The sequence below is a fragment of the Bos grunniens genome, chromosome 5 (genome assembly GCF_055505025.1).
Source record: "Bos grunniens cultivar Pamir isolate PY7600 chromosome 5, Bosgru_T2T1.0, whole genome shotgun sequence".
NCBI lineage: Eukaryota > Metazoa > Chordata > Mammalia > Artiodactyla > Bovidae > Bos > Bos grunniens.
The window spans coordinates 68,725,392-68,743,515 of record NC_141169.1 but is presented as its reverse complement, the minus strand read 5'-3'; the positions used below and the strand labels follow the sequence as shown (position 1 = coordinate 68,743,515).

The 18,124-nt window shown below is 36.6% G+C and overlaps 1 protein-coding gene across 3 annotated transcripts in view; it reads right to left on the bottom strand.

Moving 5' to 3' along the window:
- The window catches only part of HCFC2 (host cell factor C2), an 88,802-nt gene that overhangs the window by 54,334 nt on the left and 16,344 nt on the right, over positions 1-18,124 (bottom strand). For 2 of the 3 annotated variants that reach the window (XM_086401082.1, XM_086401083.1), the window contains exons 6-11: positions 17,074-17,180; positions 16,777-16,965; positions 10,122-10,289; positions 9,547-9,599; positions 3,688-3,865; positions 425-628 (exon numbers count right to left, since the gene is read on the bottom strand). In XM_086401082.1, coding sequence (XP_086257208.1) covers positions 425-628; positions 3,688-3,865; positions 9,547-9,599; positions 10,122-10,289; positions 16,777-16,965; positions 17,074-17,180 — 899 coding nt within the window. The remainder of the gene's footprint in view (positions 1-424; positions 629-3,687; positions 3,866-9,546; positions 9,600-10,121; positions 10,290-16,776; positions 16,966-17,073; positions 17,181-18,124) is intronic. The other variant, XR_015164008.1, reaches the window with a different exon arrangement.

The following is an 18,124-nucleotide window of genomic DNA, read 5'->3' as shown; positions in this document are numbered from 1 at the left end:
AAATATGGACCCTCTAACTTGAACTAATTCACAAAGCTCATTTTTCAAGGATTTGATGACTAGCTGGAACTTCAGAGAATGTTTACCAAACATGAAATACAATTCCTATTGCAAAATCATAAAATAAGAATTTACAAAATCAGAAATTGATCAAGCTATAAGAACTGTTACTCCATAGCAGAGAACTAATCTTTTCTAAGAAAAAAAAGTTTTGCTGAATAAACTCATGGTAGGAAAGATAAAGTCTGATTGTATTACAGTGCAGCAGAGAATATATTATATAATGATTTTAAATGAAATGCCTTTATCTTTTTATATTCAATTCAATCCAAGATGAAATGCAATTCCCATCTGAAACAAATAAGTTTGCTGAATTTCTATACAAAAATGGCTCAAAATACAGTATGTGAAACACATTTCAAACCTTCAGCTTTGGTACTGAATGTTGTTAGTGAAGTTTCATCTTTAACAACTGCCCCATTTGTACTGGATGATTCAGTTTTAATGGTCTGCTGGGTTACCATAGTTTGTGCGCTGGAAACAGTACTGGATACAGAAGTTTCAGGGATTACTGTTCTTAAGTCCAGGCAACTACTTAGAACACCTATATTTGCTGAAGTGTGAGGACCTAAAATTAAACGGAAAAGATTAACTGTTAACAAATGAATATCTGCAAATAACTGCTGTATCTTAGAGTTCTTGTCACCCAATTCTAAGCATTTTCAATTTTAAAATCATTAAACGTGAACACCACAAATATCAGCCATATGACTTAACCATTAGGCATAAAATGTCAACATTTAGAAAAATAAAATGCATCATATCCATGGATGTCTAACTTCTCAGCTCCTTCCTCCATTCTAAACCCTGAATCACTGTTCTTAAACTCTTCTCAACGATAGATCAAATGGCCTTGCCTTCCATTTTAGGGAAAGAAGGCTAGTGCACTGGGACGACCCAGAGGGATGGTATGGGGAGGGAGGAGGGAGGAGGGTTCAGGATGGGGAACACATGTATACCTGTGGCGGATTCATTTTGATATTTGGCAAAACTAATACAATTATGTAAAGTTTAAAAATAAAATAAAATTTAAAAAAAAATTAAAAAAAAAAAAGAAATAGAAGTCATCAGGCATGAATGCCACCCATTTTCTGCCTTCTCTTGTCCTAAACTAGAAATGTATTTATGACTGTGCCCAGCCTCTCTGTCTTCTCTTCCATTTCAGAAGATGACTTCTCCCCTAAGGTAAGTTTAATCTATTCTCTTGTGCTCTTGGTCCCATTCCTTCCCCTATATTTTGGGATCCTCTTTTATCAATCATTCCTTTCTCTTCAGGGTTTTCAAACTCTTCTGTGGAAGTTTTGGCCCTCAGTCTATACACATCATCAAGTCTTCTCCAGTCACCATCTTCCCTTGCTACTTTCCTTCAGAGCAGTCTACTTTCTTGACCACCCCAATCTGATTGAGCACACCACTCTAAGGAAATGGCTCTGACAAATGTCCAGGGATACTTAGCTCTAAGGGATACTGATCAATTTTCATTTACTTGACCTCTCTGTAATATAAACAATGCTGACCACATACTTTTTTTTGAAGTTGTTTCTGTCTATGACTTGTATTCACTCATGTATGCATCATAAATGTATAGTTATAAATTGTAATACCCACTACAGAGGTAAAAAAATATGATACCATTATAAATGTATAGTTATAAATGGTAATACCCACTACAGAGGTAAAAAATATGATACCATTTTTTTTGGTTCTTTGCCTAACCTTCTTGGGAAGCCTTTTTAATCTCTTTAGCTGACTTCTCTTGTTCAAATGACTCTTTAAATGCAGGTATTTTCCAAGCCCTATCTTGTCTCCCTTGGCATATTTCCCTGGTGCTTTAGCTACCATTTACAAATCATACATCTCTCAACTATGTATGTCCTAGGTACAGTGTCAGGTCCTGAGAATCCAGCAGTGAACAAGTCAGAGAAGGTCCTTGTTCTTGTGGATATCAGATATTCTTAACTTTGAAATTAGTATTTCCAGCCAAGAACTGCCTTCTAGACTCCAGACCTAAGTATCCAACTGTCCATTAGAAATCTTTACCAACATGTTCCTCAAGTGCCTCAAAAACAGCAAGTTCAAGGTTGAGCCTATCTTATTCCCAAATCTGTTCTTGCTTCTGTATTTCTTATCCTGATGAAGAGTATCATCATCCACTGAATATCCAACCCAGAAAACTGGGAGTCATGTTCGACTTGTTTTCATTTATCATATACAACCAGTTTCCTAGTCTAATAGGTGCTACTTTCTAAAAGTCTCTGAACTAATGTATTCTCTCCTCTCCATCTCACCCACTGCTTTAGTCTCTATGCATCTCTTTCTAACAAGTCTCCCAATCATCTCCTATAATAGCTCTTCCTGATGGTGAGGCTAGAATGTCCTTTCCAAAATAAAAAAACAAAAACTAATCGTGCCACTCTTTCACTTTTGAAAAATACCAGTTACTCCAACCTACGGAGGAAAAGCCCAATCTGCTCTTGTTAACCTGAGACTAGCTAGCCATTCATTTACATATTTGAATATCTACGATGTGCCAGATGCTGTCATTGTATAACCACTCGTTTCCCCATTTGCCTAATATTAATTTTATCCAAACTGCCTTATAAGTACGATTTAGAGTACATGATTTAGAGTACATTAGGATCCTAAAATCTCAAAGCTCATATTTGTTTTCAAGAATGTAAACTTCTTTACATGATGGACATAGAAAATCACTATAAAAATTTAAATTGATGTCTAGTACCAAGCTTTTATAATTCTGACCAAATGAGTCGCTTACATCAGCAAATCAACAAAACAAAGTCTCTCCTCTTCCACAAGTAATGAAATCAGAAAAACTATAGGAAACTATTTTTCTTGAATATTTTTATCTACCATGGATTCTTAAGGAAAAATGGAAATAAAAAGAATACTTGTCTTGTTATTTACTGAAGAGGGATTAGCTTTTTATTAACTCACAATTTTTTCAAATTAAAAATGAAGCCACATATTACTATGCCAGGGATATATCAGAATAAGATTTATAAAGTAATTTTAGATACTGAAATCAGAGGTAACATTTAATGTATCACAAATGATATCAGAATATTCAAATTAAAATCTTTTAAATATAAGAGCCATCAAATTATAAGCTGTTCCATGCATTCAACAAGCTAATCAACAATTCTCATACATGAACTATCCTTCTGAGGATAATACAGTTATTTGCTAAACAAATATTTATTTATTTATTTATTAAGTGACTACGATTTGTCAAGCATGGATCTGGGTGCTTGGGAAATATATGTGAACAAGACAGACAAAATCCTGACCCAAAATAAATAATTACAGATAGTTATAAGCACTAGGACAATAGAATAATGGAACAGTGACACTGAACACGCTGGCCAACCTCAAATGGCATACGAGAGCTTGCCTCATTTAAATTCTGTAGTTAATAACTAATCATCACTACTTAGGTAAGTTCTTGCTTGGTATAATGACATCATTTTAATTAGGGTTAATATAGTAATATATATCATCTTTTGAAACTGGATCCAAACTATGTAACATCTACTTTTTCAAAGACTCTAAAATTCTCTATCATTATTATAAAAAGCTTTAGCTTTATTTAAAATGCCATCTTTATACCTTCATTTTTCCTTAGCATATCCACCACACAACTATTATGATTAGAAGCATTAGCTGCCAAAGATGAATGCAAAGAGGCATTAGAATCAGTTGATGCTTTGATATCTGGTTTGTTTTTCACTGAAGTTCCTTTCACGGCTGTATGTTCAGATTTCACACTGTTCACTATATCACTGATCTACAAGAAAGAAAATAATTTATTGCAGTAAGTAATGTTCAATTAAATAGAAATATATGTAAAAACAAGCAAAACAATTTACAACTTAAATGCTTTTGAAAATAAATTCTCCAAAATATAAAATAGCTTAAATCATAGCCTTATATTATTCTTTAAATTTTATAATAGCTTAAGAAAACAATTTCTTTTCACTTAATATCCATTCTCAAAAGATCAGTTCTGAAGGGAAAAGGAACAGTAAATTTCCAGGGAATAAAATTTATATTTTACAAGTGGTAGCTAGTATTCAAGTAAATACGGACAAGCTAGACCAACCTAGACAGCATATTAAAAAGCAGAGACATTACTTTCCCAACAAAGGTCCCTCTAGTCAAAGCTATGTTTTTTCCAGTAGTCATGTATGGATGTAAGAGTTGGGCCATAAAGAAGGCTGAGCGCCAAAGAATTGATGCTTTTGAACTTTTGTGTTGGAGAAGACTCTTGAGAGTCCCTTAGACTGCAAGGAGATCAAACCAGTCAATCCTAAAGGAGATTAGTGCTGAATATTCATTGGAAGGACTGATGGTGAAGCTGAAACTCTAATACTTTGGCCACCTGATGCAAAGCACTGACTGCTTGGAAAAGACACTGATGCTGGGAAAGACTGAAACTAGGAGGAGAAGGGGACGACAGAGGATGAGATGGTTGGATGGCATTACCAACTCGATGGACATGAGTTTGAGTAAGCTCCAGGAGTTGGTGATGGACAGGGAGGCCTGGTGTGCTACAGTGCATGGGGTCTCAAAGAGTTGGACATGACTAAGCGACTGAACTGAACTGAATAGGTGACAACTCCCAAGGTACTGAGTTTAACATTCTGGTCAAATTTTCTTAACAAGATTAGACATGTATACTAAAGATTTTGTGTGTGTGCTAAGTCACTCCAGTCATTGCCAACTCTTTGCAACCCCATGGACTGTAGCCTGCCAGGCTCCCCTGTCCATGGGATTCTCCAGGCAAGAATACTGGAGTGGGTTGCCATGCCCTCCTCCAGGGGATCTTCCCCACCTGGGGATCAGTGTCTCTTATGTCTCCTGCACTGGCAAGAAGATTCTTCACAACTATAGCACCACCTGAGTGGATAAGGAAATGGCAACCCACTCCAGTGTTCTTGCCTGGAGAATCCCAGGGACAGGGGAGCCTGGTGGGCTGCCGTCTATGGGGTCACACAGAGTCGGACACGACTGAAGTGACTTAGCAGCAGCAGCAGCACCACCACCTGGGAAGCCCTTACTAAAGATCTTTTGAATCCTAAAAGAAAAATCTGTTACATGAAACCTTCAAGCATACGAATTATTTTGTATGACTGAGTTTTCCATACAGGCATCAAGATTTAATACATACATATATCAATATTCTTCACCATTAAACATTTTAGATAGCAATCTTCCTAATCACCTGTTTATTTTCTTAAAGATACTATAATAAACACATTTAAACCTTTTGGTAATTCAAATCACCAATGTAAATATCAGTTATTATATAGCAATAACTTTAGGTCTGCTGAACCATAAAAGTGATCTGGCTTCATTCAAATACCCCAATATTTCCTGCCTCTTCTTAGTTATCTGTTTTTTGTTACTTTTCTGTCTCTATCTTTAATGTCAATTAGAACTACAGTCAATTATAATTTCTCATGGCTCAAAGGATACTTGTTCATAATATGCCCTCTGTGCTGGGCTCAGTCGTTCAGTCATGTGTGACTCTTTGCAACCGCATGGACTGTAGCCCGCCAGGCCCCTCTGGCCATGGGGCTTCTCCAGGCAGAATACTGGAGTGAGTAGCCATTCCTTTCTCCAGGGGATCTTCCCAACTCACATATTGAACCAGGGTCTCCTGCTTTGCAGGCAGATTCTTTATCAGCTGAGCTACCAGGGAAGCCCAATACACACTCTACCTCCATTCTAATTGATGGTGATTATGCTAGTGTTAATAAATGATGATGATGATATGCACAACCATTAGGGACCATTATACTACTTGATAGGCTCCATGATACATATTATAAAGTCTGAATCTCACTTAATTTTCACAAGAATTCTATAAATTGGATAATATCACCCTAGCTTATAAATGGAAAATAATGAGACTCAGAGATGTTAGATAACATACCCATGATCAAGTAGCCAGCAAGCAGCAAAGCAAGAATTTGACCTCAAGTTTATTTCACTATGAACTCCCCATGTCATACTATCTGAGAGTGAAGTGCAAAAAATGAGGCATGCCTTTATAAAGCAGAAAAGGCTGAAGCTAAGAGCCTGTAGATGGAAAGTCATGGACAGGTGAACCATTTTTGCTAAAGAGCCCAGAAAGGCTTGGAAATTGGAGGCATCAGGTTCTTTGGACGCTGAAGTACGGAGTGGAAATAAACACCAGAGGACCATTGTATGGAAGACTATATAAACAGTGGTTGTATGGGGAGGGAGGTGGGAAGGAGATTCAAGAGGGTGACATATGTATACCTATGGCTGATTCACGCTGATGTTTGGGAGAAACCAACACAATTCTATAAAGCGATTATCCTTCAATTAAAAATTAAATTTAAAACTTAAAAAAAAAGTAGTTGTAGCCCCAGCTCTGCTCTTCCAGTATACAAAGGCAAACAAATTCCACACCTCCATTCTAACTGAAGAAGGAAGGTAGGCACAAAGATTGAAATGGGAGGCTCTGGACTGTGGTACAGTATCTCTGGTGAGGCTGGAGAACAGGCAACCTACTGAAAATGGGGATTAAGTCTGTACACTGAACAGAGACATACCGCTTACCCTGCATTAAGCTCCAGGCTTAAAACCCGTAAGCAAGAGGCTGGAGAAGTCTCAGAGGAAACCCAATGGTCCAAGAGAAAAGATACTAGTATTTGTGGATTCTCACTCAGAAACCCTCCTTAAGGTCTACTAACCAAACATGCCCATATGCATAGAGCCACTATGGTCTGAATATTTGTGTCCCCTGCAATTATATGTTGAATCTAACCCCCAAGGTAATGGTATCAGAAAGCAGCACCTTTGGGCTGTGACTAGTGCCCTTATAAAAGTGGCCAAGAAAGATCAGTTGTTCCTTCCACCATGTGAGGATACAATGATAAGTTAGCAGTGTGCAACCCTGCAGAGGTTCCTTACCAGAACTCGACCATACAGGTGCCCTGATCTTGGACTTCCAGACTCCAGAAATGCAGGAAATAAATTTCTCTTGTTTATAAGCCATCTAGGCTATGGTATTTTGCTAGAGCAGACCAAATGGACTAAGACAGCCTCCAAGCTCCTTTTTAATGCCTCACTTTAAACATGAAAGGATACTAAGCATCACCAGACATTTGTTGACAGGCTCTAATATGGAAGTCCAAGACCAACTTTTTTTAAAGGGAGCTTGAAAAAAAGAAATAATGCTGAGAGCAGAATATAACTCAACCTTTTTTTAAAGAAGCATAATTCTTGAAGAGATAAGAGAGATATTATATTTTTGAAGCAAAAATAAAATGCCATAAAAGAAAGAAAGAGTAGGATCAGGCTTTTAGAGAGTAACTATGTGGCTGAATATATTTAAAAATTGAATAAGAGATTTATAATACAAATGAAGAAACTTTTCAGAAAGCAGACCAGACAGAAGAAAAGATAGAAAATAAAAAGTTAAATCAGAGGATTAGTTCAGGAGTACCATCATTCAATAACAGGAGTAACAAAAAAAAAGAGAATGTGGAAAGAAGAAATAATCAGTAATGAAAGCCCTAAGTTCCCAGAATGACACAGGCCATTGAAGGGACAGCACAGTGAATAAAGCAAAGACATACACTGTAAGGTACATCCTTGTTGAAATTTCTGAGAACTGGGGATTAAAATGAAACAATTAGGTCTCATGTAAATGATCAGGAATCCAAGTGGCATCCGACTTCTTAACAGCATCACTGAATGCTACAAGACAGTAGAAAAATGCCTTTCAGTTTCTCAGGAAAACATTTCCAATATAGAATTCTATAACACAGCCAAACTACCAACCAAATGTAAACAGAGAAGAGGCATTTTCAGATATGGAAGACCTTAAAAAGTTTACCTTTCATACTCCCTTTCTCAGGAAACTATTGGAGAATATCAAAAAAAGAGAATGACGTGAGATCAAGAAACATAGGCTCCAACACAGAAAAGAGATAAAAGAAGCTTACAATAAAAAACAAACGGGGACTTCCCTGGTGGCCCAGTGGTTAAGAAGTTGTCTGCAGGGGACATGGATTCAGTCTCTGGTCTGGGCAGATTCCACATGCTGTGGAGTAACTAAGCCTGTGTGCCACAGCTACTGCTGTGGCTTCTCTTGTTGAGGAGCACTGGCTCTGGGGAGCGCAGGCTTTGGTAGCTGTGGTGCACAGGCTTAATTGCCCTGCAGCGTGTGGAATCTTCCCAGACCAGGGATTGAACCCATGTCCCCTATATTGGCAGGCAAATTCTTTATGACTAATTCACACTGTTGTACAGCAGAAACCAACACATTGTAAAGAAATTTTCCTCCAATTAAAAAATAAGAAAAAAGGGGAGAGGAAAAAGAGCCCATGCACCACAACTGGAGAGCAGCCCTTACTAGCCACAACTAGAGAAAGGCTACATGCAGCAAAGAAGACCTAGCACAGCCAAAAATTTAAAAATAAATAAAATTTGTTTTTTAAAAAAGAAACAAATGGAAGTTTTAAGATTACAGCTGAGTAGCAGACTTAGAGAAGAATTAGTACAAACTAGAGCATCAAGACAGAGGTTTCTGTAGGGATGGTTATGGGGGCAAAGAGGTGGTAAAGAAAGAAAAAAGAAACTATATGTTCAAATATTTTGAGTTTTATTATTTTATTGGAAAATCAGAGTATGAATTAATGATAGGCAAGAAGAAAATCAAGCAAATGAAAGAGTAAGGCAGTTAACAATGCCAAGAAAAACAAAAAATTACATGAAAAAGGAACAATGTTCATAGCACATTACAGGGCTCAGCTCTGAGTATGTCATCATCACAATGTAAATATCACATAATGATTCAACTAAAAATATTATAAGTGCATGTGAAGAGAAAGGGGAGGAAACAGCAATATTTTAAGAGACAAAAAAAATCTTCATCTTCCATTATTGAAGACAATTGATCTAAAACTAGAAAGTCAGGAAGTGGCAGCACAAGGATTTTATTTATACGCATAAAGGTAGATACAGAAGAAAGATAAAATATTTGAAAGTAGTAGTTTCTAGAGAGGCAGGATCAAGAGCAAATAGGAACAGAGTAGGGGACTGTTGCTTTTTATTATAAACCTTGTAGTACCACCTAAATTTATTTTTTTAAATATATATGGTGTGTATGCTTATGTGTATATTAGCCTCTGATACTATGTGCAATGAGACTTCAATCTCCCAGCCAAGGGTTCTTAATTCAGGCTACTGTCACAATGATATGCAGAGCTTTCCTTAAAAACAGTTACCTGTTCATCATCTTAAAGATTCTGTTTCACTGGATCTGGGGAAAGGCATGGGAACCTGTGTTTATCTGTTTTTCATCTCAGAGGTGAATGTGATGTATAGCCATGGTTGAGACTCCCTATCCTAAGGTAATATAAAATATTAATAAAAACTGGCACTATAACCATAAACATTCATTTACCATTATACATTTTTTCAACTTACACTGTTAGGAATGATGCTATTACTGCCTTGTCTGTGAGGGTCCATCCTGACTCCTGTAGGAATAGGAAAGTTCAGACTGATATGCTATAAATAAACTTCCAAGAAAATATGTTACAATCAAATATTTTTAAAAGTTACATATTAAAGGTTTAAAAAGTAGTAACTATCAAAGTTTATCTGTTTTCTTAATAGTCTGCTTAATAGTTGATTTAAATCCTTTTTGGAAGAACATGTAAAATTAAATTTGCTTTTACTTTCCAAATGCCTGTTAGTTAAAAATATTTTTGAAAGCTGAAATATTTACAAAAACTAATTAAACAAGTATCATGTCAAATTAAGAAAGCACATCGAAATGAACTACAAAAAAAACATTCTACCCTACATATGTATGTGTTCTACTATATCATGATGGTAATACAGCCAAGTTTCAGAGTTGAAACATAGTTGATTTACCAGGTAGGAAACATCATAGCATAACATTTCTTAAACCAGATCTAATCACAAGCTTTTCTATAGTTATCTTTTTTTCATAAAGCATATGAGCATACATGCTCTAAGTGTGAAAATTATACTACCTTGCATATTTGGTGATGCTGAAGGATCTGATGATACAGCTTGGTATGGCAAGTCTGTATTCAACTGCAAAAGATAGCCCTCGACTGTAGGCACTTCATCCCATTTGACATGAAAAGAATTGGTAGTGGCTTTGATCAGTTGTACTTGTGATGGTGCCGGTGGTTTCTCTAAAGAACAAAACTGGATTAAGTATTTAAGTTTCAAATGTATCAACAGTTTCTCTATATAGTTTGTACAGACCTGGAATTCTGAAAACAATAAAAGCAATGAATATTTCATCTGTTCACTAAGAGGGAAAAAATTTACTCAGATAAGAAAAGCTATAGCAGGTCAAATGAAAATAATTTAGAGTTCTGATTCAATGTATTTATCTAATTACTTATGCAAATAAAACTACAAACAAAATAATCCAGGTCTAAGCTGAGTCACCAAATTAAAAAAAAAAATTAATCCTAGAAGAGGGGGGAAAACCAAGTACTTGACAGTTACAGCTATAAATATTTTACCTTCTTCAGGAGCTTTTAATTTTATGAGCCAATTTTAAGCCAAGAGAATACATGTTAGAAATACTGTTAATGTTAGCAAATATGATTTAGAGCTGATATTTTGGAAAAACATAACTTCTTTGAAGTTAATACCTTCTTATCAAAACTTGTACTACTCAAAACAGGTAATTATTTTGGCATAAAATATTACCAACATTTCTAAAACAAGTTACAATCATGGACTCTTAGAACTGGAAAAAAGTACCTAAAATTACTTCTACAATATCCCAGTTTTCTTTTTGCTTACCTACCAAATTAGGGAACTCACAAATCCCAGAGCAGTATATTCCATCTCTAGACAGTTACATAAGGAAAATCTATTCTTCTAGTCAGTTGAAATTCCTTGGTGGCTCAGAGGGCAAAGAATCTGCCTGCAGCGGAAGACTCAGGTTTGATTCCTGGGTTGGGAAGATCCCCTGGGGAAGGAAATGGCAACCCACTCCAGTATTCTTGCCTGGAGAATTCCATGGACAGAGAAGCCTGGTGGGTCACAGTTCATGCAGTCACAAAGAGAGTTGGACACGACTGAACGCCTAACAGTTTCAGTTCACTGAGCCGAAATCTGTAAGTTATAATCTTTATATAACAAGTCTAATATCTATCTCTTTGTATCTTTTAGAATAGGGGTCAGCAAAAACAAACTATGGCTCATGGGCCAGATCCAGTTTATGCCTACTTTTGTAAATAAAGTTTTACTGAAATACACCTATGTTCATTTGTTTATGCATTGGCTATGAGTCCAGTTTTTGGGCTTCCCTGTGGGTTTGAAGGGAAGGGAAGGGAAAGAGTAGGGAAGATCTCTATCCCTGGGTAGGGAAGATCCCCTGGAGAAGGAAATGACAGTCCACTCCAGTATTCTTGCCTGGGAAATCCCACGGACAAAGGAGACTGGAGGGCTACAGTCCACAGGGTTGCAAAAGAGTCAGACAGGATTAAACAACTAAACAACAACATGACTCCTTTTATGCTACACCAGTAGAGTTGAGTAGTTGTAATAGAGATCATGGGGGCTTCCCTGGTGGCTCAGAGGTTAAAGCATCTGCCTGCAATGTGGGAGACCTGGGTTCAATCCCTGGGTCGGGAGGATGCCCTGGAGAAGGAAATGGCAACCCACTCCAGTATTCTTGCCTGGAGAATCCCATGGACGGAGGAGCTTGGTGGGCTACAGTCCACGGGGTTGCAAAGAGTTGGACATGACTGAGTGACTTCGATAACAGAGATCATATGGCACACAAAACTTAAAATATCTACCCTCTGGGTCTTTACCAAAAAAAGTCTTATGACCCTATTTTACAGGATAATTAAGCCAAGTTCCTTCAACTACTCCCATGTAAATTCCTCCATGATCCTATTCACAACTCAGTTTATTTATGTGTCTCAAAGTAAGGCAACCCATACCTAAGAAAAAGCAGACAAATAGACAAGTCCAGAAGATACACCACCCACATAACAGAAGTTACATGAAGAAAAATAGAGAAAACAGCAGGGTGTAAATCAGTGAAATAAATCAAGAAAATTTCTACAACTGAAGAACATGAGCTTCCAGACTGAATGGACTCACTGAGTACTCAACACAAGGAATTAAAAAAAGACACACAACAAGACATACAACACATATCATAAAATTTAAGAACAGTAGTGACAAGGAAAAAATCCTAAAAGCTATTAAGCATGAGGGGGAAGTTCACATTTAAAAGGGCCAAAAATCAGAAGTGGTTTAGACTTCTCAACAAAAACACCAGAAGTTTGAATACAATATAACACCTTTCGAAAAATATTTTCCCCAGCTTCCAAAATTCTGAAGGATAATGACTTCCAATATACAACTCTATTTCCACTCAAACTGCCAATGTGGTGGGAAGGAATACTGAATGTATTTTCAAACAATGCAAAATCTCAAAATAAATATATCACCTATGCACCCTTTTCCTGGGATGTGTTCTACAAAAAATGAGGAAGTAAACTAAGAAAGGGGAAAATAAGAGATCCAGGAAGCAGGGAATCCAGCACAGGTGATAAGCCAAAGACATCCTCAGGAAGATGACGAAGGGAAACTCTAAGAGGATAGGTGTGTTTAATCTGTAGAAGGCAGAGTTCCAATATACCCTTTACATCCCAGATTGGAGGAGGAGAAATTTCTTCAAGGTGAGGAAATCTGATAGAATATCTGATGCATCTAACCATAATGAGAGAAGATTTAAACAAGAGAGCATAGACTGAATTAGTGGTAAATATATACAAATCTAAAACAAGGTGACCATTACTAATCCAAAGCAAATGAAGAAGTTGTACAAGAGAGATAATCACCTCTCTAGGTATTCTACATAGCTTACCTGTTAATATGTTTATATGGTTAAAGGTCCATCTAGTCAAGGCTATGGTTTTTCCAGTGGTCATGTATGTATGTGAGAGTTGGACTATAAAGAGAGCTGAGCGCCCAAGAATTGATGCTTTTGAACTGTGGTGTTGGAGAAGGTTATTGAGAATCCCTTGGACTGCAAGGAGGTCCAACCAGTCCATCCTAAAGGAGATCAGTCCTGGGTGTTCATTGGAAGGACTGATGTTGAAGCTGAAACTCCAATACCTTGGCCACCTGATGGGAAGAGCTGACTCATTTGAAAAGACCCTGATGCTGGGAAAGATTGAGGGCAGGAGGAAAAGGGGACAACAGAGGATGAGATGGTTGGATGGCATCATCAACTCAATGGACATGCGTTTGGGTGGACTCTGGGAGTTGGTGATGGACAGGGAGGCCTGGCATGCTGCAGTTCATGGGGTCTCAAAGAGTCAGACATGACTGAGCAACTGAACTGAACTGAATGTAAAACACTGAACTCTCATCTAACAAAATGATGGTGTGATCATAATCAGTCAGACTGAGAGAGTGGGGGTTAGAAAAGGTACATAGGAGAGAGGTAAGGAGTGGTGGGAAGAAGTGAGAAATCCTTGACTTCCATGACTTCCACAGTTTGAAAAATGAGCATATTATGACTAAACTGAAAAAAGAGTAATATATTCATGTCATATGGAGCTATGAAGGTAAATACCATAGGAACTGTTTAACAAACCTGAAAGCACATGCTTGTGAAACAAGTAAGATGGGAGGAAAGTGGGAGCAAAAGACTGCTGTTTTTCATTTTTTAAAACACCTTATGGAAGTATACTAATCTTTATATGTTCTCAAGTGCACAAAACTTAACTAAAAGTTTAAAAAAAAGGCAAGATGAAGAATCTTTATATCCCTCCCCTACCCAAACTGATGCCAAGTTAGCAAGAGAAAAAGCAAAATCTAAATTTTATCTTCATGATAGTGGCCATGATTACTTTTAGACAGATATTCCTGTCTATAGCCTTTTATGGAAAGGTTTATGAAAAACTGGCCATTCAGAGACAGTGATTTTTAATCTTTTAAAAGTCTCAGATCTCTTAGATAATCTTGTTAGAGTAACATAGTTGCTACTGGAAAAAATTTATATGTGCACATTTTTCTTTTAATCTCAGAGACTGATTAGAATCTTATCCTTAGACATCAGCTCATAATTCCCAACTTCAAAGATGAATCATAAGTTCAATTTTCTGTATTTTTTTCCTAACTCCTAGCCTAATATGTTCATTTTTCTACTTTTTGCATAGAAAGCATTTAGCCTCTAACTTAATTGTTCCATTTATTACTTTTTCAAGTATCTTGAAAAAATTTTAAATCTTAATTTTAAAATTAAACTTTCTACATTATAAAAGCAACACATGCTACTGCAGAAAATACAGATAAGAGAGAAAACCTTTTTAAAAAATGTATACTCTCACCTCTTAGCTATTATCACTTTGGTACACAGTATACCCTTACAGATTTTCCTGTTTATACACTTAAAAGAAAAACTGGAATCATAGGTATGTTTTATAACTGCTTTTCTCATAAAACAACACATATTATGTCTCCAGATCTGATTTCTCTACTGCCTTCCAGATTTCTTTATTCCCTCAACTGCTTAACTGATCTCCTTATTTCAAACTTAGCAAGGTTTAAATGGAACTTTTCATTTTCTCCACAAGCCTGTTTTCTCCACAATCTTTCCCATCTCAGTAAATGGAAATAATGCCACATTATTCAAGGTAAAAACGTCATCGTTTTTTTCTCTTTCTGTCAACTGCCACACCAACTCATCAGTCAGTTCTGTTAACAAGAAGTGTAAAATACATTTCAAACTTCTCCACTCTCTCCACCTCTAGAGTCGAAGATTTCTTTGACGACTGCAAAAGCCTCTTTTTGTCTCTCTGTGTCTACTTTTGCCCCCTACAATTTATTTTCCACACAAGTTCATTGACAATTCCAAAATACACATCAGATTATGACACATCTCTCCTCCAAACTAATAAATCCCTCTACCATTGTATTTTAAAAACAATGCAATCTTGACCATGATGTTCCAGGTCCTACATGATCTGCCCTGTGGTCATCACTCTAATCTCCATGCCTACACTCTTTTACTCAGCTCAGATCTAGTGCCAAACATGCCAGGTATTCCCATCTCAGGGCCCTCATACTTGCTTTTCATACTTCCTGTAGTGTCCCCTCCCCATTTTTTACATGGATAGCACTCTCTCATCATTTGGTGCTGTGCTGTGCTAAATCGCTTCAGTCATGTCCGACTCTTTGCAACCCTATAGACTGTAGACCGCCAGGCTCCTCTGTCCATGGGATTCTCCAGGCAAGAATACTGGAATGGGTTGTCATGCCCTCTTCATTTGGATTACATCTCAAATGCCAGTTCACCCTTTCCTGACTACCCATTCTCCAGTAGCCACCCCACTTCACCCCATTCCTAGTACCTCCCAATACTATCTTATTGTTCTATTTTACTGTCTTCAGATACTTACCCAAAACTAAATTTATTTTGTTTATTTGTCTGATAACTGCCCATCAACCTTCTATCCTCACACTCTCTTATAGAATATAAGTTCTTTGAGAGGACAGATGTTATCAGTCTTATTCACTGATTTATTCTCAGCATTTAGAACAGTTCCTATTCACAGCTGTCAACCAATAAATCAATAAATATTTATGGAAAAATGGATGTGAGTTCTATACTAAAAATTGTTTTTTATTATAATACTTCTTAAAAAAACTTTTTATTTTGGAATAATTTTAGATTTATAGAAGAATTGCAGAGTTCCCATATACCTTTTACTCATTATTTCCTAATGCTAATACACTTGTTAAAACTAAGAAATGAACTCTGGAATAACAGTATTTATCAAGGCTTCCCTTGTGGTTCAGTGGTGAATCTACATGCCAATGCAGAAGACACAGGTTCAATCCCTGGGTCAGGAAGATCCCCTGGAGAAGGAAATGGCATCCCACTCCAGTATTCTTGCCTGGGAAATCCCATGGACAGAGGAACCTGGCAGGCTACACAGTCCATGCGGTTGCAAAAGAGCTGGACACAACTGAACAACTAAACAACACTATTTATTAACCAAACTACAGACTATTCAGGTTTTACCACTTTTTCAATAAATGGTTTTTGTTCCAGGATATCACCTTATATTTAATCATCATATCTCCTTAGTCTCCTCTAATCTGTGACTATTTCTTAGTCTTTCCTTGTTTTTTATCACTTTAAACTTTTGAACAATATTGTTCACATATCCTGTAAAACATCTAGAATGTCCCTCAGTTTGGATTTGTCTGATATGTCCTCATATTTAGAACGGTATTATGCATTTTGGGGAAAAGTACCACAGAGGTGAAGTATCTTCTTATCACATGATATGGGAGGCAGGGACTAACTGATACCAACACAACTTATCACTGGTGATACTGACCTTGATTACTTAAGGTGATGCTTACCAGGTTTCTACACTGCAAAGCTACTAGTTTTCTCTTTCCATACTCTACTCTTCAGATGGGAGTCACTAAATTCACTCTAAACTCAAGGAAAGGGAAATTAAGAAACTCCTCTAGAATGGAAAATATCTATATATATCATTTCTTCCATTCATTTTTAATTATGAAAAAGAGAGGTAGTGACATGATAGCGAGCTCAAAAGATAGACATTACTTGATTATTTATCTAAGGAAAAACTTTGTTTGTTAAATACTCTTACCTACCAGTATCAAGATACCAAAGATCCTTGCAGCAAACTTGACTATTCAGTGCTTTTTTGTAGCCGTCTCTTCCACTCCAAAAATATAATCGAGTGCCAATTGCAACAGCACAGTGTCCAGCTCTTGGTCTTGGTCTTGAATTTTTTTTATCTTCCTGAGAATCTGATACTAGGGTTGTCCATTCTGCTGTATCTAAACATAGAAATATCCATGACTGATCAACTTCTCTTAAATGACAAAATAATAAAAATTATTTTATTAATAAATTTTATTTTAGTAAATAATTCTTAAAAGACTCACCAAGATTCAGGTAAGAAAATGAACTGGTACACCTCCATTCACAATCATGAGGTGAAGTCTCAATATTCTCCCCCTTATGTGGAACCCATCCACCAAAGATGTACATCCTGAACAACAAAAGGAAAACATAAAGGAGCTGGTTTTCTTTTTAAAATCACTTATCACTTATCACTGTCAAGGAAATGCAAATACGATAATGAATAAAGTGGTCTTCATTCTAGAGTTTATGAAGCCATACAGAATCAAAATAATTGCTCTCTGGCCAGTTATTTAAAGTAGAAAATATTTCAATTATAACACATTTAAAAATCAATATTGTATGCAATATACTAAGGGGTACCTCAGCCAGAAGCAGGACATTGAAAGTCAAATTTAGAATTGATGTGTATAGTAACCAAAGAGAATTCAGTTTCATATAACTTTGGTCACTGATATCATCAAACAAAAAACATTAAACTATGTTCCTCAGAGCCCTAAAGGTTCTTGAGACATACCCAGTGGTTACTGAAAAGGTAAGGCTCATCAGGCAGAGATTAGGCCATGTAGCCTCACGCCAACCAGAGAAGCTCTGTTTTTTAAAATCTGTTTTCTATATTACAGTTCCAGTAGAAAACCACATTTTATAAAAGAGTTCTGCTGTTTAAAAAAATGAATATCTTATTAGATTTTGCTTATGGTTATTTTTGAGAAGAACTAATGAGGTTCTAAATTATAACTGTTGTCTCCTAAAAGATTACCTTTAAGATAAAGTCTCTACAGAGATAAGTACTTACTTAAATTCTACTTGAAACAATATTCCTAATCCTGGCTCAGTGTTGCATAAAAAAGGGAACTTGTTGATGACAGTTAACCTTGAAGGAGTGCTCTTTATGTACCTGGCACTGTTGGAAGCATTTTGCATGTACTGATTCATTCAGTCCTCATGGGAGCCTTGTGAAGGAGGTTTTACTGTTATCCCCATTTTATACTTGAGTTGGTTTAAAGCTCAACATTCATAAAACAAAGATCATGGCATCTGGTCCCATCACTTCATGGCAAATAGATGGGGAAA